Here is a 20,375-nt window from a genome sequence, read left to right as displayed (position 1 = left end):
CGAAAGGTTGATAAGTGAATAACAAACCATTCAATACGAAATTCATACACAAGGAAGTGATTCAACATGGATCCACATAGTGTTGTTAATATGCAAGTCTCACTTGCCCAAGAGTTGGTAATTGTAAAAGGACTCTTGCTAAATTCAAACTCTGATGAACTTACTTCCTGGATTTCCTAAAAGAGGTTAATTATTATTATTTTTTAAGTTGCTTTATGTCGCACTGACACAGATACGTCTTATGGCAACAATGGGACAGGAAGGGGCTAGGAATGGGAAGGAAGAGACCGTGGCCTTAATTAAGGTACAGCCCCAGCATTTGCCTGGTGTGAAAATGGGAAACCACAGAAAACCATTTTCTGGGCTGCCGACAGTGGGGTTCGAACCCACTATCTCCAGAATACTGGATACTGGCAGCACTTAAGCGACTGCAGGTATCGAGTTCGGTTAATTATTTCTAAATAGCAAAATTGTATGTGGAATCTTACCTCTTATACTATGTCACTGTGATAACTGGAACAGACAACGAACTTCAAACATACACCTAGTCAACTATCAAGCAGTGACTATTGATTAACAGACCAGAAACAAAGCACAACACTTCCCTTTACTGAATATGTGTGCAATTTTCATTCTCTTAGTGGAAAACAACTTCATACGTTGAACAAAACGAGCACTGGCACACCGCTGCACATATGCAGCGCTAGGCGTTCGTGGGTTAAGGGGCTTGTGAAATACTGTACTACGTATTTTCATAGGTTAATTAATAACCGATATATCAACATTAACTTTGTTCTTTTTCAATATAATTATAGTAATTTCTGCCACTAGGGAAAATGTTCAAACTGTTACAAATTAAGACCTAATTAATTTATACAGCAGACAGTTACTTTTATTATTAATAATAATACTTTAACTTGAGATTCTAGATACTGAGAGTGGGTGCAGGTCTTGCAGAATCACATAGCATTTGCTGGTGCAATGTTGTGTTGGCATTCCAATTCTTTCCTTGTCATGATCCCAGCCACACCTGGTAATCTCGTAAATGTAATACAATGTATCCCTTGAGTTTGCAATGTTTCCATGACAGGCAAACTAAAGATGAGAAAGGAAGGTTTATGTTTTCAAAAGTGTTGGTTATTAAGGAATGTAAATACAGCTTATGTCTGTTTTGAGAACAGAATACATGTGAACTAAAGAATGAAAAGAACACAGCAATAATGAACAGCTTCTTTTAAAAAAGCAAATGCATAATGCCATTGATGCTTTCACGGCCCGTAGTTATAGACATGATACTGTATAGGCTTTTGGGCTTATGCCGTGTCAAGAAAATAAAGTGAAATTCTTTACGTTTCACAGAGAACTGTGCTTTGCGTCATCAGAAGAAAATCTCGACTGTCCATGAGAAAGGCTTCTTGAAGCTTTCTTAAAAGTACCCTCCCCATACAGCTTTTTAATGTTGCCATTGATGCTTTCACAGCCCGTAGTTATAGACATGATACATGAAATTTTCTTCTGATCACACAGCACATTTCTCTGCGAAACGTAAAAATTTCACCTTATTTTCTTGACACTGCATAAGCCCAAAAGCCTATACAGCAAATGCATAGTTTCCAATTTAGACTTCATTGGTCCAAGCGGACTGAGCATGGGAGCATTATATAGAATCGTTTATTTAACTGTCATGATGTTAACGGGAGTTTTGCATTTAGAGATGTTACAGATAACAAGATATTTCTTTTATGTAGTAAACCCACTATGCTGATTCTCTTCTTGCGATCAATTGTTGATTGAGTGTAGGTGGAATTATCACAAAAGCAATTGATACAAGTCATCAGGTTAGAAACAGAGGAATGCAACTCCATTTTCTCCACTTCTCAGGAGAGCCAAAAGAAGCTAAAATTACACTACACTAACACTATTTTATAGATTTTAGCTACAGTCACAGATATTTTTTCAAATGAATATTGCAGTACCGAAATAAGTAATGGTGCTTAATAATTAGAATTTGTATTGATATTTTCATGAACTTTTCATTATTTTTATAAACTTTTATGGACATACATCTATCTAAACACAAATGAGCTGTTAGGGATTGTGAATTTCAGAATATGATCATTTATTTTAAAATACTATATACACAATCAATAAGGGGACTGTTATAAACTAAAAAATTCCATACCAAACTATAATGTCAAAACTTAGAAACTTGGTCCCTTTATTCCTTCACTCATTCTATCACATCTTCAATGTATACACTTTGATGTTGTAACGAACTTACCATATACCCGCTAATGATCATCGTATTTCTCTACACTACCTCACATTCAAAACCTGTGACAATGACCAACTTCCTTCCTTGCCGGCAGAATTACCAGTGAACCTGGATATCATAGGTCTACTTTCTGCTGACGACATTGAGTTGGTGAATGCACTATGCAGTACAGTAAATATGGAATTATATCTTTTTAATATAGGTGACTAAAATTTCTCGAGTTATTGAAACTCATATTATTCTCAACATGAGTGATAGCGGATTTCTACTTCGAATGGAAACTTGAACTGGAAAAATATTATGAAATTACTTCTGTCAATGTCAGAATTCTTGAATTTCAATGGTTTATGATTTCATTAAAGCGAAAGTTGTTTGTGCAGAAACGGAGACTGTAAATCTTTGATTCTTACTGGGCTAAAAAAAAAAAAAAAAACCTGCTCTCCAGAATTCACTTAAGGAATTTCTTGTGAAAGGCTCTCTAGGCCACAGTGTTTCCAAGTCAGACTTATTCCAATAATTTGGGTTGTTTGTGTTTAAATTTCCTCTTAATATGAGGATATATTTCCCTTCCTGTTATGAACTTTTTGAGTCACTTTCATTGTTCCACTTTGCTCAGTTATTGTCTAGTTCGAGGGTTTGTAGGAGTTCCCTAAAAGCTTTCTTCATAATTGTACAAAAATTGGTTGGAAAAAAATGATCAATTTTAAATCTGAAATCTAGCTCTGTTCAAATGTAACCAATGTAATACCAGTATGCATAAACTGGAACAAACGTTCTATGTAAACTACTTCTTTGAGCAATCTTAAAAGAAAAAGCTGTGATATTCTATTTGGTGCTTTAGAGTTTAAGACTTGTTTGTTTCCTTGTTATTGTGTCAGAATACATTTATTTAAGTTAAACTGATATTTACTGTACTTGTTAATCCTCTCTCATGGTTTACCCTTGATTTTTTCTCTCAAGCATACGCTTGAATGTACCATCCACGCTTGACCTCTATTTGCCCAGCACTTTGTATTTTGCTTCCACTGACCAAGTTTGAAATCTGTGTGTATTTTATGCACCTTAATGCTTTGTTTGTGCTCTCCACTGCTTAGCGCAAGAGTAATTGTGATTAACTTCTGCCCATCTGAAACAAGACTCGTCACAATGTCCACCACAAAGACTGTTACAGAAGCTGTGGTACTGATAATGCCTGAATGACATAAGTCCTCAAATCATCCAGTTTTCCCTTCTTGATTGGTAAAGGACTGTGGTATATGAGCTTCAGGTGGAATGCAATTGTGGAAGATCTACAGTCCATAGCTGACATGATTGCCAGGCTAAGGGATGTGGCCACCAGGCACCTGGCGTCTGCGTCTAGCAGCCTTGCATTCTCACTCTTCTTGAAAACAGTCTCAAAACATAGAAGGAATACGACAGCTAACGTTAAACACTGAAGTTAAGTAAATTGACGAGATTATTGTTTTAAAAGATCTTGGTGTGTTAGCTAACGACAATGTTTCTTTTGAGAAACTTAACCGAACCCAGACTTAATTTACTTTCTCTAATAAAAAACTCAAATCTATGCCAGTGTCGCATATTTTGTGATGAGAATAGAGTATGATTTCCAGCAGGGGTATTGCAGATCAAGAAATAGTGTTTAACAGTTCCAACTTCTACAACCTGTATTTTTCAGGGAACTAATCAACTCATCTATTTATGCACTGCTGTAAATGTGTTACGTGGAACTTGATTTATGAGAACAAAAAAAAAAGAGAAAAAATACAAGTACCTTCAAGATGCGGTTAACAATATATTTTGTGAAATTATCAACACTTCCTAAAATTAAAATAATTTCACTCAAGTCATGAAAATGAAAATGGCATATGGCTTTTAGTGCCAGGAGTGCCCAAGGACAAGTATGGCTCGCCAAATGCAGGTCTTTTGATCTGATGCCCGTAGGCGACCTGCGAGTCGTGATGAGGATGAAATGATGAAGACGTCACATACACCCAGCCCCTGTGCTGGCGAAATTAACCAATTATGGTTAAAATTCCTGACCCTGCCGGGAATCAAACCCGGGACCCCTGTGACCAAAGGCCAGCACGCTAACCATTTAGCCATGGAGCCGGACATGACTCAAGTCATGTATAAATATAATGCAAATGATATACCAGTAATACATAATAATTTTACAGAATGAAATATATGCATTCAATATCTTCCCTCTCTGACAGAGGAAATGCCCTCCTTTCGAATAGCTGTGATAGTTCGAACATACAAGCATAATGTGTAGCATGCACGTTCTCTTGTAGCAATAGGGCCTTAAGTTTACCTTTTCTAGCTTTCTGTTCACACCGGTTAATAACCTTCCTTATTATTTCTCTTCCTTCGCTACGAACAATCAGTCCCTTCTTATGACGGGTAGACAGGATCGAAATGGAAGTAAGAGCGAATCACGTGAAGGAACACAGAACAAACTGAACTAGATAACAAAATATAACTTACAAAGGTGCAGACACAAACTCATCAACATTTAAGACAGTTGAGTAAACAGTGCAGTGGTTGTGGGCACGAGGTCCTTGATACCTCACATTTTCAGTTATTGTAGTAGAGTAGTTTCTAAGGCAACGAGGGTGTGACTGTGAAAGGAACAGCTTGTTTCCCCGCTCCCTCTCTTGTCTCACACTTGCAAACACGCCAACTCCAGACAGTATATTGCTTCCTGACAGCGGAGGAGGATTTGAAACCTTCCTCACTGCAGTATTTCAAATAAACATGGTTTGTGTCACTTTGACAAAACTGAAAATGAAAATCTTCAGCCAGTCCTTTGCCTGGGATAAAGTTCATTAACTTTCTCTTGTTCATTTCATGAACTTCATACTTCTTTGTTTTTGAGAAGAGTCATATATGTGAGCATTTTTTTTGCAGTCTTCTCAATGTAATAATGGACAGAATCACATTCCATCACTGAATGACTTGGTTCAAAGAAACTCTGATTTATCAATGATATATTCAAGGACTGGACAGCATTAAGCAACATACTACATACATTGGTTTTATTTTATTTTATTCTTACAATTGGCTTAACGTCGCACCGACACAGACCTTATAGCAACGATGGGAGAGGAAAGGGCTAGGAGTGGGAAGGAAGCACCCGTGGCTTTAATTAAGGTACAGTGCATTTGCCTGGTGTGAAAATGGGAAATCATCTTCAGGGCTGCGGACAGTGGGGCTCAAACACCCTATCTCCCGGATGCAAGCTCACAGCTGCGCGCACCTAACCGCACGGCCAACTCGCCCGGTCATACATTGGTGTTACGATTTTGTTCTCCACTAGTGTTGGAGAACAAGACAACTGGAAGAGCACCTGCAATGCAATTCCTTTGTGCCATATGAAGTTTGTAGCATGTTTGCTAGCAACATCGTACAGGGTAAGGTTGCACAGAGCCAATCTGTGCTTGTAGAAAATGGTCTTGGCATTTAAAAACCAAACCCAATGGTGCAACAGCCCCGAAGGGCCTTGGCCTACAGAGCGACCGCTGTTCAGCCCGAAGGCCTGCAGATTACGAGGTGTCGTGTGGTCAGCACAATGTATCCTCTCCGCCGTTATTCTTGGTTCTCTAGACCAGGGCCGACATGTCACTATCAGATGGCTCCTCAACTGTAATCACGTAGGCTGAGAGGACCTCGAACCAGCCCTCAGATCCAAGTAAAAATACCTGACCTGGCTGGGAATCGAACCCAGGGCCTCCGGGTAACAAGCAAGCATGCTACCCCTAGCCAGCGGGGCCGGCGGCCTTGGCATTTGGTGAGGGTTAATTTTTTTTTTTTTTTTTTTTGCTAGAGGCTTTACGTCGCACCGACACAGATAGGTCTTATGGCGACGATGGGATAGGAAAGACCTAGGAGTTGGAAGGAAGCGGCCATGGGCTTAATTAAGGTACAGCCCCAGCATTTGCCTGGTGTGAAAATGGGAAACCACGGAAAACCATCTTCAGGGCTGCCGATAGTGGGATTCGAACCTACTATCTCCCGGATGCAAGCTCACAGCCGCGCGCATCTACGCGTACGGCCAACTCGCCCGGTTAATTCTTTAGGTCTCTGCTGGACTCCTTACAAGCCAAGTGCTCTTTATAACGGACTTTCTGCAAGTCCTGGTTATCACTAGTTAAGATTTTGAAACCTATAGCAATGATCACATTCATCTTTTTGTGGAACATAAAAAGCTATATTGAATTCTTTGTTGAAAATTTCTATAAAGCTAAATTTTTTCAGATTTTATCCGTTTATCTTCACATTTTTTTGTATATATCGTACATCATCTGTACATTTAAATCACATGGTAAGTACTTCTCTGCTGTGCTTTGTTGACAGAAGTGTGAAGGAACAAAATGGAAAGATTGAATATGATGTTTAATTCTTTCGCATCAACAGATCTCTTTATCGCTTATGAATAACGCCTTCTTCTGTCACAGCTGAAAAATCATGTTCAATCAATTATCACTACTGATCTGCATTTAGGGCAGTCGCCCAGATGGCAGATTCCCTATCGGTTGTTTTCTTAGCCTTTATTTAAATGATTGCAAAGAAACTGGAAATTTACTGAACATCTCCCTTGGTAAGTTATTCCAATCCCTAACTCCCCTTCCTATTATGAATATTTGCCCCAATTTGTCCTCTTGAATTCCAACTTTATTTTCATATTGTGATCCTTCCTACTTTTAAAGACACCAAACTTAATAATCTACTTATGTCCTTCCACGCCATCTCTCCATTGACAGCTCAGAACATACCACTCATAATACCAATATTGTTGGTCCGTTATTGGACATTATAAATTTTCCAGCTAACTCATTCCTGGTTGCCAGCGTTTTGCTCCAGTGGACTAAGTTGGGCTCATCAGTTGGTAAATAGCACACCCACCAAGATGCATGGCTAGTGCATACCGTGGAGGCCACTGTGTAGGCTACTTGGAGCCACCGGCAGTGCCAATGCACTATGAGAGACTTTGCCTCCGTATCAAATATTGGTATTATAAATTTACTCATTTGGGAAAAAAATTTCAGGTTCCATCATGGAAATGTATATATCATATATATAAAAAATCTGTCATGTCTTGTTTTTCATTTGTTCCTTCATTATTGCTTTTAACACATTTTTAGCTCCTATTATGTAAATAACTTTAACCCCCCTTTTTTCAATGAAGATGGCTCAAACGAGTCGAAACATGTTTGACTTTTGTACTCCATCTAATGATGGAGTTATGCTATGTATTGAACAGGAGGACACATTAAATTTTCCTTTGTAAAGTGAAAACCGTCAATACAGAACGATTCTAATATTTTGTAATCGACCACGGAGGTTGTCAGCTCGAGCACGTGCTGCGTTAAATGACGTGGATAACTGAAATCCTGTCGCATGTTTCCCAGCCTCTATCAATCCAGCTCCATAACAACGGCCTGTTTCAGGGCCAAATAAACAAATCAGTCTGTGAAAAATACTGGTATTAAGTATACAACCTTGCCACATCCCAGGCAACTGGCTTAAAAATATACTTGCATGGCACTTGAACCTTCTACTCCTCAAGCACTGTCAACTATCACCCATCCTACCGCGCGCTAGCCATGTGAGCTACTGCGACACTTGACCTACGGTGCCCACTTCCCAGCCTATACTGGCCACAGAGAATCATCTCCACATCCTCGTCCATGCCAGCACCATACCCAATGCAACGATACATACGGTCTTTTACAGGGTCAAATAAACAAATCAGTCCCTGGAAGCTATCAAGTACACAACCTTACCACATCCCAGGCAACTGGCTGTTAATTCGAACCTCCTACTTCGAGCACTGTCCACTATCACATATCTCCCCGCCCACTTGCCATGTGAGCTACTGCGATACTTGAACTACGGCACCCACCTCCCAGCCTGCGTCCACATCCTGTTTTAAAGTACGTGTTCTGCGTATCTGTACTCGTTTTATGGGTTCATTTGAGGTAACCATAATGAATTAATAGTGGCGCTTAAAATTCCCACGCTCTTCTAGCCCATAAACACACATCTCGTTATACTGTATTACCCCGGTTTAGGAAGAGGGACTGATGTCTTTCAGAATTATAGTAAATGTGAAGGGATGCATAAAGATGGAACACAAGGGGCTGGTGCACCACCCGGTATAACATAATTATACCTGAAAAAACAAAACAAATTATGATCTTTCAAAAATGAAACTTGTTACTCTATTTTCAACTACAGATGAGTTTCTTTTGCTTCCAGTGCCATTTGACGCAGCATATGCGTCATGACTGGTAATGAAGTGGAATGAGGGAAGTAATGTTCTGTTTGACTGTACGGAGGGTTGCCCCAGTTAATAGAGGATGTGACCTTGAGCACACATGCTGCTCCTGGAAGCAGTTGTTTGTCATTTCTTTTTGTTCTGTCTGGTCAGTGTGATGTAGAAAAGTGCCCGTATAATTAAAGATGATCTGAACCTGGTAAAAGAGAATGGACATGCTTTGAAAGCAAGGCATGTTAAAGAACGGTTCACTAATGCCAGAAAATTATATGAAAACTACCTAGAATGGTATAAATGGCAGTCTGTTGTTAATCTGGACAAAGCTATGGTTTATTTGGATGACACTAACAAGCCCCGGTCAATTTACTGTCGCCCAAAAGGCCAAAAGAGGCACTCAAACTTCGTCAAGGCAAACAAAGAAAAGTTTGCTAGGGAGTTCATGGTAGTGGCAGGTATTCTGCCAGGGGTAAACTCATTATTCTCAGATTGCCAAAAAAATGTGAAGATCAATGTTACCTACTTCCAGAAGAATGTCATGGACCCCTATTTCGACAAGGATATCACTCGGCTGTACAGTGAGGATGCTTCAAATGTTGGGATCCACATGGATAACACATCCATACATGCACATGGATAAAACAGCCAGTCATACTGCCAGATCATCAGTCACCTACTACAAGAGAAAAGAAGCACAGGTGGCTGTCCATGCCATACCATTTAGTGACATTCGAGTCAAATACCTGGATGCCTTGCCGATGGATTTCTGTGCCTTTGGTCTCCTAAAAAGAGGGCTGCTTCTCTAGATGTCCCACCACTATTGAGGGTCTTTGGAAAGTGTGCAATAAGGTATGGGACAATATGTACCAAGTCAACACAGTGTGCTTCAATAAACACAGACAGATTTGCCATTGTTTGGAGTCAATTACCGTCTTGTGGAATTTCACAAAGGAAAGCACTGCTCAAGACAAGCCTGGCTGTCCTGGACACTCGCTGAAGTAGAACATGCTGTCTTTGCGCCACCCCTCTTCGTAACACTGTCTGCACCATTGCCTCAATCTACGCCCATTCTACTTAGCAGCACATTTACTGGCAAAATATGCTTTAGCAGACGGTGTGAGAGTTTGGGAGCCTACGAGATGGAAGCCTGTAGTCAGCTGGTAATAACTCATCAATTACTGCCAGTCAAAAGTTGTAAAGAACTGGTTATACAACATGTGCGAATTGTATAATACTATTTTAACTACACAAACTCCTAGTTTTTGATACCACTTCGTAGTTTTCCCTGTGAAAGGATAGTAAGAAATCATTTGGTCCTCATGATCTGTGCCTGATATGTCTGTTATACTGCACAATTGCTTTAAGCTTTAGTTTTTGTCCCTCTCTTGTTGCTTACCTCATCCATATCAAGTTCATATTCCATAGAAATGGATTGTACCTCGCACTTATCACACCACTTTCCCACAGCTATACCATTAGCACAGAAGTAGACAACTTTGCCAAAATTCAGTTTGCTTTCAACTACACTGGCTGGCGTTTCCTTCCTCCCAGTAGAATGTCGTATTACTGAGAAGAGAAGCAGATAAAGAACAGTTATCACAGAAGTTGTCCACATAAAGTGCATGTCCTAAATTTAGCCAGCCCTGTATAAGATAGATAGATAGATCGATCGATCGATCAATCAATCAATCAATCAATCAATCAATCAATCAATCAATCAATCAATCAATCAATCAATCAATCAATCAATCAATCCTGATCTGCATTTAGGGCAGTCGCCCAGGAGGCAGATTTCCTATCTGTTGTTTTCCAAGCCTTTTCTTATGCGATTTCAAAGAAATTGGAAATTTATTGAACGTCTCCCTTGGTAAGTTATTCCAATCCCTAACTCCCCTTCCTATAAATGAATATTTGCCCCAGTTTGCCCTCTTGAATTCCAACTTTATCTTCATACTGTGATCTTTTCTACTTTTATAAATGCCACTCAAAAACTTATTTGTCTACTAACGTCATTCCACGCCATTTCTCCGCTGGCAGCTCGCAATATACCACTTGGTCGAGCAGCTTGTCTTCCTTCTCCCAGTTCTTCCCAGCCCAAACTTTGCAACATTTTTGTAACGCTACTCTTTTGTCGGAAATCACCCAGAACAAATCGAGCTGCTTTCCTTTGGATTTTTTTCAGTTCATGAATCAGGTAATCCTGGTGAGGGTCCCATACAATGGAACCATACTCTAGTTGGGGTCTTACCAGAGATTTATACGCCCTCTCCTTTAAATCCTTACTACAACCCCTAAACACCCTCATAACCATGTGCAGTGATCTGTACCCTTTACTTACAATCCCATTTATGTGATTACCCCAATGAAGATCTTTCCTTATATTAACACCTAGATACTTACAATGATCCCCAAAAGGAACTTTCACCCCATCGACGCAGTAATTAAAACTGAGAGGACATTTCCTATTTGTGAAACTCACAACCTGACATTTAACCCCGTTTATCAACATACCATTGCCTGCTGTCCATCTCAACATTTTCGAGGTCACGTTGCAGTTGCTCACAATCTTTTAACTTATTTATCACTCTATAGGGAATAACATCATCCGCAAAAAGCCTTACCTCCGATTCCACTCCTTTACTCATATCATTTATATATATAAGAAGACAAAGGTCCGATAATACTGCCTTGAGGAATTCCTCTCTTAATTATTACAGGGTCAGATAAAGCTTCACCTAATCTAGTTCTCTGAGATCTATTTTCTAGAAATATAGCAACCCATTCAGTCACTCTTTTGTCTAGTCCAATTGCACTCATTTTTGCCATTAGTCTCCCATGATCCACCCTATCAAATGCTTTAGACAGGTCAATCGCAATACAGTCCATTTGACCTCCAGCATCCAAGATATCTGCTATATCTTGCTGGAATCCTACAAGTTGAGCTTCAGTGGAATAACCTTTCCTAAAACCGAATTGCCTTCTATCGAACCAGTTATTAATTTCACAAACATGTCTAATATAATCAGAAAGAATGCCTTCCTAAAGCTTACATACAATGCATGTCAAACTTACTGGCTTGTAATTTTCAGCTTTATGTCTATCACCCTTTCCTTTATACACAGGGGCTACTATAGTAACTCTCCATTCATCTGGTATAGCTCCTCCGACCAGACAATAATCAAATAAGTACTTCAGATATGGTACTATATCGCAACCCATTGTCTTTAGTATATCCCCAGAAATCTTATCAATTCCAGCTGCTTTTCTGGTTTTCAACTTTAGTATCTTATTGTAAATGCCATTGTTAAAATAGGTAAATTTTAATACTTCTTTAGCATTAATCTCCTCCTCTATTTGGACATTATCCTTGTAACCAACAATCTTTACATACTGCTGACTAAATACTTCTGCCTTTTGAAGATCCTCATATACACACTCCCCTTGTTCATTAATTATTCCTGGAATGTCCTTCTTGGAACCTGTTTCTACCTTAAAATACCTATACATACCCTTCCATTTTTCACTAAAATTGGTATGACTGCCAATTATGCTTGCCATCATGTAATCCTTAGCTGCCTTTCTTGCTAGATTCAATTTCCTAGTAAGTTCCTTCAATGTATCCTTATTTCCACAGCCATTTCTAATTATTTCTTTCCAGTCTGCACCTCATTCTTAGTCTCTCTATTTCTCTATTATAATAAGGTGGGTCTTTACCATTCCTTACCACCTTTGAAGGTATAAACCTGTTTTCACTTTCCTCAACAATTGCTTTAAAACCATCCCAGAGTCTGTTTACATTTTTATTTACCGTTTTCCACCGATCATAGTTACTTTTTAGAAACTGCCTCATGCCTGCTTTATCAGCCATATGGTTCTGCCAAATAGTCCTACTTTTAAGACCTTCCTTTCTATCACATTTATTTTTAACTATGACAAAAACAGCTTCATGATCACTAATACCATCTATTACTTCAGTTTTCCTATAGAGCTCATCTGGTTTTACCAGCACCACATCCAGGATATTTTTCCCTCTAGTTGGTTCCATCACTTTCTGAATCAGCTGTCCTTCCCATATTAACTTATTTGCCATTTGTTGGTCATGCTTCCTGTCGTTCGCATTTCCTTCCCAATTGACATCTGGTAAATTCAGATCTCCCACTATAATCACATTCCTTTCCATGTCGTTTTCCACATAGCTGATTATCATATCAAATAATTCTGAATCCGTGTCAGCGCTACCCTTTCCCGGTCTGTACACTCCAGAGACATCAATTTGCCTGTTATCTTCAGAAATGAGCCTCACACCTAGAATTTCATGTGTCTCATCTTTAACTTTTTCGTAGCCTTAATATTCTTTTTTCACCAGAATGAATACTCCCCCTCCCACCATTCCTATCCTGTCTCTACGATACACACTCCAGTTCCGTGAGAAAATTTCTGCATCTGTTATATCATTTCTCAGCCATGATTCAACTCCTATTACAATATCTGGTAAATATATATCTATTAAATTACTTAATTCTATTCCTTTCTCTACAATAGTTCTACAGTTCAACACTAACATTTTTATGTCATCCCTACTTGATTTCCAGTTCCCTTATCACCGCTCCCTAGGTCACCCCGTTTCCCTGAACGTACCTCCTTATTACCCTTCTAAGCACATTTCCTTACTTATACGTACCACTGCGGTTTAAATGAAGGCCATCTGAGCGCAGATCCCTATCTCCTACCCACCCATTAGGATCTAGATAGAGTACAACATTTGCAGCATGGCCTTTCCCACCTAGGTCGTCCGTTATACTGGTGTATACAGCAAAATTTATAACTGTTCCATCTGGTTCTGTGAGCATATAGAGCTTGATTCCGTATTTACGTGTTATTTTTTTTATATATTGTCGAAACATCACTCTACCATGCCACAAAATCATCGAATCATCAATACACAGCTCCCTACCTGGTTCATATACGTCTTTCATTTTATCATTGACATGCTCAATCGTTGGTCATATTTTATACAAACGATCTGTTTGTTTTGGATCTCCCTCAGCTGGATTTCTTTCTACTTGTGTAGTTTCTAAAACATGAAATGTTGAATAACCTGTGCGATTTCCAGTAATCCCTTGCACAACACCCATGTGAAACATAAGTCCTGAAAATATGCAGAACTCGTCCACGGTGACACTGTACCAGTCGGTAATCCTCGACTTTTCAGTGACTTCATTTTGCAAAAATATCTCTTTGGGAAATGTGTTACACTCAGTGACAATATTATTCAGAAAGTTGTCATCTGCAAGCAAGCCAAATTAATAGGTTTTGCGTCACTGGGCGACGCAGCGGAACCTTAATTCCAGGCCGACCAATAAAGTTTGTTTCATAGACGACGAATCTGAACCCCAAGAATTATTGCCGCTATCACTTGACTGTAGATTTGGAGATGGTACATTATGACGCACACATCCAGGATTAAAATTCTCACTCGGTTGGCTACAGTCACTTTTCACACTGTAATCACTATTGTCAATACCGATGCAGTCAGTGACTAGTGTTCAGGAGAGCTTCCAGACTATCATCATTACGTGCAGAATGCCTGTTTATCCCAGAAATTCGGGGTTTCTTCCGATGAGAAGGCCCTGTAACCTCACTTTCTCTGTTGACATTGCAGAAAAGTATGCCGAATCATAATGGCTACAGACATAATAACTAATGATCTGGTGCCCAGATTGAGCATATGATTAACAAAGCCTTAACAATGCTCTGATAAGACATCTATTTGTTTATACTGTATACATACTGGCGGAAATATGAGCTTTAATATTTGGCGTGGAGTGTGACGCACGTGTCATTGGCACTGAGTGAAAGTAGTCACGACTCACATGTGTCGCCATCGGCCGTGAACGTGTTAATTACATGCCTGAATTTGTAAAAGTTAAAACTTTTCTACCACTATAACTTTGTTCCATTAAAAAAATTTATTTCTTTTTAATGTTATTGTTTTTATGGCCCATAAACTACTTTCTGACGGTTTTCGGAGAAACTGAGGTGCCAGAATTTTGTTCCGCGTGAATGGGAGTTCTTTTATGTGCCAGTAAATCTACCAACACGAGGCTAATTTGAGCACCTTCAAATATCACTGGACAAGCTGGGAAGGATCAAACCTGCCAAGTTGGGGTCAGAAGGCCAGCATGTCAACCCAACCATCTGAACCAATCAGCCTGCCACAAAAAACAACAAGATGGTGTCAATATCTCTGTTGTTATTGTTATTGTTATTATTATTATTATTATTATTATTATTATTATTATTATTATTATTATTATTATGGAAAAATATTGCATGATGTGTGACAAATCCCTTAATACAATTTAAAAATATGAAAATCGAACATTATCTTTAATGGATTAGAAGTCATTTCAGTGTAACATCTTAGGTGAATAACCTTGTATAAAGCCTACAGTGCAAAAATAACTGTAAAGTTTAGTTGTAATCAATGTTCTACTGAGGCTAATAGCATAAACATTTTTTTTTTTCATAATTTGGCAAAGGTGTTCCTTTCATTATCTCAAGACCTGAAATAGGTCATAAGAAATCTTTCTGCTGTGTACTCACTTGCTGTACCTTGGTAGTTACTGTTTTGTGTAGAGCGTGGTGTCATATAGAGCTCATACATGCACATTAAGAAAGAAAGAAAAAGTATTTGGAAAGTTTTCAAATATGGTTGTGGAGAATGGAAAATGTGAAGTGGGCAGATAAAGTGAGAAATGATGATGTGCTAAAGGAAAGTAGGAGAGAAGAGAGACCTCATGAAAAGGAAAAGGAAAATATCCAGGTTGGGTCACATACTACGTAGAAACTGTCTTCAACAGCGGGTGATGGAGGGAAAAATATATGGAAGAAAAGGATGAGAAAGAAGAAGGTTTGAAATGTTAATAGATGTCAAACATGGGAGAAGCTAAGAACAACTGAATCAAGATGCTCAGGACAGAGAATCATGGAGGATGTCCAGTTGATACCTGTCTCAAAACAGATACACAGAAGAAGTCATTGGCACTTCAGCCAATATTTATCGGACAGGCCATTCCCAAATGATGTAAGATTTTAATGGATAGAGAACTCTGCTCCTGAAGTGGAAAACGGAATGAACTGAGATTTTGCATGCAGAGACCAATGACCTGATGATTTAAAATGTTTTACATATCATGCTAAAATTTTAGGACATGTCACAGAAGTTGAAAATGCAAATTTCATATGTAACAAAACTTAAATACATACACTTGGCAACGATGTTGTCCACTGTTCCCATGAGTACTCGGAACTCGAGGAATTTCCGCATGTGATCGGTCTGTGAAAGATAAAATACTAGCCTTTAATTAAAATATTTTATTTTTTTGTATACAGAGCAAGCAAGCAAGCAAATATTTCCTTCCCCTAAATGATTAGGTAGAGGCAAATTTAAGAATCAGAGAGCAAACTTCAATTTGCTGTAATATAATGAAAAACATTATGGGCTACAGAACAGTAATGACATTTGATTTATAAAAGGCAATATTTATCACATTAATCCATAAAGGAAAAGTTGTAGAATTTGATTCAGGGAAATCCTGAAAAAGAATTCCTGAACATGGGAAAATTAAGTCAACAAACATTTCTATAGGCTCCGTACTCTGATAGGAGAAATGCACCGCTGCGCTACGAGTGGTGAACATTGTAAGTTAATGCGTTTCAACCGGTGGTTTCAATACGCACATATCCGCTGTCGTCTCACCGTGTACTGCCATGGCCAACTAAATTGGGATTTCAGAGAGTTTCATGCAACAACAATTGGCCACATTATTCCAAACTTGCAGGAAGTGGTCATGTAATAAACTTATAAGAAAACAGTATACAGGAAACAGCAACAGAACAATAACTGCAAATGTAATCAGAAAGAAACAATGGTTCACTAGATATCCTACCATTTCACGATAGAGGCAACGTAGTAATTTATGTAATAGTAGTGGTGATAACGAGATTAGTGTTCATATACACATTCAACAATGCAGTCTTCAGAAAAATATTCTTGGTCTATTTTTAATACGGTATCACTCACTGGCTGAATGGTCAGCATTGAGGCCTTCGGTTCAGAGGGTCCCGGGTTCGATTCCCGGCCGGGTCGGGGATTTTAATCGCGTGATTAATCCTTCTGGCTCAGGGACTGGGCGTTTGTGTTTTTCCCAACACTTTCATCTTCACATTCAGACAACGCACTACACTACCAACCACCACAGAAACACGCAATAGTAATTACATCCCTCCATATAGGGTTGGCGTCAGGAAAGGCATCCGGCCGTAAAACAGGGCCAAATCCACATTTACGACAATCCGCACCCGTGACCCCACACGTGGGAAAAGCGGTAGTAGAAGAAGAATTTCTTCTAATACGGTATCATGCTGGCATAGGTTAATGCTGCTAGGGAGGTGATTAATTTTAAATTTTAATTCATTTTAAACATAACCATGTTTTCTAAGGAAGGTACAGTATAGGTGAAAATGAAAACCTACAACCTGTTTTCCAGTCATTGACCGGGTCAGGGATTTAATGAATGAAGCAGATATCGGCTATTAGTATGATGGGGTCGCCACTCCCAAAGTGTACAGTATAGGTAACAATCGTTATTTCATGAAGGTGAATAATTGTTTTCATGAAACGTAAGCATATTTCAGCTGTTGATTATTCAGTTTGCTCAGAACATGTCACCTCCCATACTGATCGACTGTGTGAATGATATCGACCTCGCATCTCAAACGTAGGGACAGGGAACTGCAATGAGGGAAAGAGAACAGAGGAACTTTTTCTGATAAAAATGCTCAGACTTGATGTTGGACCTATTGAAATTTCTGATAAAACCGCATGTACACCATCAAAAAACATGCATGAGAAGAAAAGTTCAGAATCACTTAAAAGTTGTTAATAAGTAATTATTTATATTGTGTGTCTGTATTTACAATATGATCAAGTCCACCTCTGTAATATAACGGTTGGCACTACTAGCTGCCTTCCTCGGGGGCCCGAGCTTGAATCCTGACACTGCCAGAAACTTAAGATTGGCATGAGGGTTGATATGTGGTTAAAAGGGTGCATGCAGCTAATTTCCATAAGGGGTGTGCTTGAAAAGAAATGCACAACCTTGGGTGAAGGACATAAATTTACAGATGTAAAATACGGTATTTCTGTGAGCTATTGATATTGCATAATGGAGGCCTATTTGTGTAATTATATATGTCTACTGACTTTCCAAATCCATTTCGTTAGGTTGTAATGGAATATTATAAAATTTCACACTTTGATCTGTAGTACAGTATGGTATATTATTATTATTATTATTATTATTATTATTATTATTATTATTATTATTACTCTACTGGCAATAATTGTGACTATGGCAGTACAATACAATGTGTATTTATTATGATGTGTGCGCCCTAAAAAAGATGGCCCACTGCAACTTGCTTTGCAGATATAACATTGCTATAATAATTTGTTTTTAACTGTTAACCTATCTGTAAAATGGTTAAAATACATGCTGTAAAGAGATATTTTGTATTCATTAAAATGCATAAATCCTGAATTACTTCTTGCAATTCACTGCTATGATCCACCGTCTTTTCCAATGCATTTCTTGAGGTCGTGAAGAAAACCTTTGTATCACAGTATCTATTAATGCAGCCAAGAGCAAGCATATAGTTCTGCCCAAAAATTATGACATTAAAAAAATAATCATCTGAAGACAGCATTGTAAAATGATGATTTTTCTTCTTCTACTTCTTGTTCTTCCTAATTTATTAGGTTCCACTTTCGCATTATACGCAGCCACTAGTCGTTTTCATCTTGATCGTAGTTGCTCGCTTAGCACCACCCGGGAGACACGTGCAGGGTAATGGTAGGTAATACCTGCGGACGTCCTTCTAAGGACTATGAATTTCAAACACAGAAGGTCGGCCCACAGATCAACATCTGCCAGTTTAACATCGAAGGCATTAGTAGAGCCAAGAGTGAGTATTTATCAAGCATTTTACAGAAGCACTCAGTTGACATTGTTGTACTACAGGAAACACATACAGAGAACACTGAACAGTTATTGGCAAGGGGAAAGATACCAGGATTTAAAATGATAGCAGCTCACGACCATGCTAAATACGGAATTGCTACTTACATTAGAAATAACATTTGCAATTACAGTACCCTACCAGTAAGCGATCATCCAACCTATTTCTCCACCTCAGTACAAATAGAAGACATCATGGTAACGAATATTTACAAGCCACCCAATGAAATATGGCCTGATCCCATTCCCATAATACCCTCTCATAATAACATCATCCTTGGAGATTTCAACAGCCACCATACATCTTGGGGCTATAAGCGAGATGATGAAAATGGAACTAAGGTCTCAGAATGGGCTGAAGTAAACAACCTTGCACTGATATATGACCCCAAAGATAAGGGAACGTTTCACTCTGGCCGTTGGAAATGTGACTACACACCAGACCTTTGCTTTGTCTCGCACAGTTTTATGTCACCATCTTGCCGTGTTAGGAGACAAGTGCTCAATAACTTCCCGCACAGCCAGCACAGACCCATAATCTACCAAATAGGAATTCAGATCCCAGTTATACAATCTACACCCAGACCTCGCTGGAACTTTCAGAAAGCAGACTGGGTTGCTTATGCCAAGTCTACTGATGCCAACACCAGATGGATTAAACCTGTCCCAGAGAACTACATGAGGTTTGTTGGCTTAATAAAATCAGCAGCAAAAACCTATATTCCTAGAGGATTCCGTAAAGACTATATACCGGGATGGAGTGAAGAGTCCAGCAGACTGAGTAAGGAATTCGAAGAAAATAGCAGTCACGAGAAAGCAACAGATTTACTACAATCACTTGATCTTGCTAGAAAAGAGAAGTGGGTAAAGACTGTAAAAGACATGAATTTCACCCATTCCAGCAGAAAAGCATGGTCACTTATTCGGAAATTAGATTCCACGTCCATACCACCAAAGCAACATTCCCCAATCAAGGTAGAAGCAATAGCAAATCACCTCGTTTCCACCTCTAAAACAACAAGGAATAAACTGACCATGAAATGGGTTAAAACTGAGCTTAAACAGGCAAAACGAGAAATACAACTGAACGCAACCTATTCACAACCTTTCACATCACAAGAGGTTGATGAGGGATTAAAATCACTCCGATGGCAAAGCTGCAGGACTAGATGGAATCTACCCAGAACTACTAAAAAACTGTGGTCCAGCTACAAGAAGATGGCTTGCTGCATTCTTCAGCTCCATACTTCAGTCAGGAAGACTTCCCCCAATCTTCAAGAAGTCAAAAATTATTGCCCTTCTGAAACCAGGAAAGGATCCAACTCTCCCACAAAGCTATCGACCTATAGCTCTACTCTGCGTCACCTACAAGTTATTAGAAAGACTGATACTAAACCGAATAGCACCAGCCATCGAAGCATTCCTTCCAGTTGAACAAGCAGGATTTCGACCCAGCCGTGACTGCAGTGACCAAGTACTGTCCTTGACCACATATCTGGAGGTTGGTTTTGAGAAGAAATTGAAAAGCGTCTCTGTCTTCTTAGATCTTACAGCTGCATATGACACAGTCTGGAGGGAAGGTCTTATGCTTAAACTGATTAAAGCTGTTCCTTGCTTAAAAATTACTACACTAATTGACAGAATGTTAAGCAACCGACTATTTCAAGTTCACTCAGAACACAACAGAAGCAAATTCCACAAAGTCAACAATGGTCTGCCTCAAGGGTCGGTTCTATCTCCT

The 20,375-nt window shown here is 39.0% G+C and overlaps 1 protein-coding gene across 2 annotated transcripts in view; it reads right to left on the bottom strand.

Annotated features, from left to right (window-relative positions):
- Abcd3 (ATP binding cassette subfamily D member Pmp70) overlaps positions 1 to 20,375 on the bottom strand; it is a 211,360-nt gene that overhangs the window by 97,287 nt on the left and 93,698 nt on the right. For both annotated transcript variants that reach the window (XM_067138123.2, XM_067138124.2), the window contains exon 9: positions 15,822 to 15,891. In XM_067138123.2, coding sequence (XP_066994224.2) covers positions 15,822 to 15,891 — 70 coding nt within the window. The remainder of the gene's footprint in view (positions 1 to 15,821; positions 15,892 to 20,375) is intronic.

The sequence above is a fragment of the Anabrus simplex genome, chromosome 1 (assembly GCF_040414725.1).
Source record: "Anabrus simplex isolate iqAnaSimp1 chromosome 1, ASM4041472v1, whole genome shotgun sequence".
In the NCBI taxonomy this organism is placed as follows: domain Eukaryota; kingdom Metazoa; phylum Arthropoda; class Insecta; order Orthoptera; family Tettigoniidae; genus Anabrus; species Anabrus simplex.
Note: the sequence above shows the minus strand (reverse complement) of the source record. Positions and strands in the feature narration are given on the sequence as shown.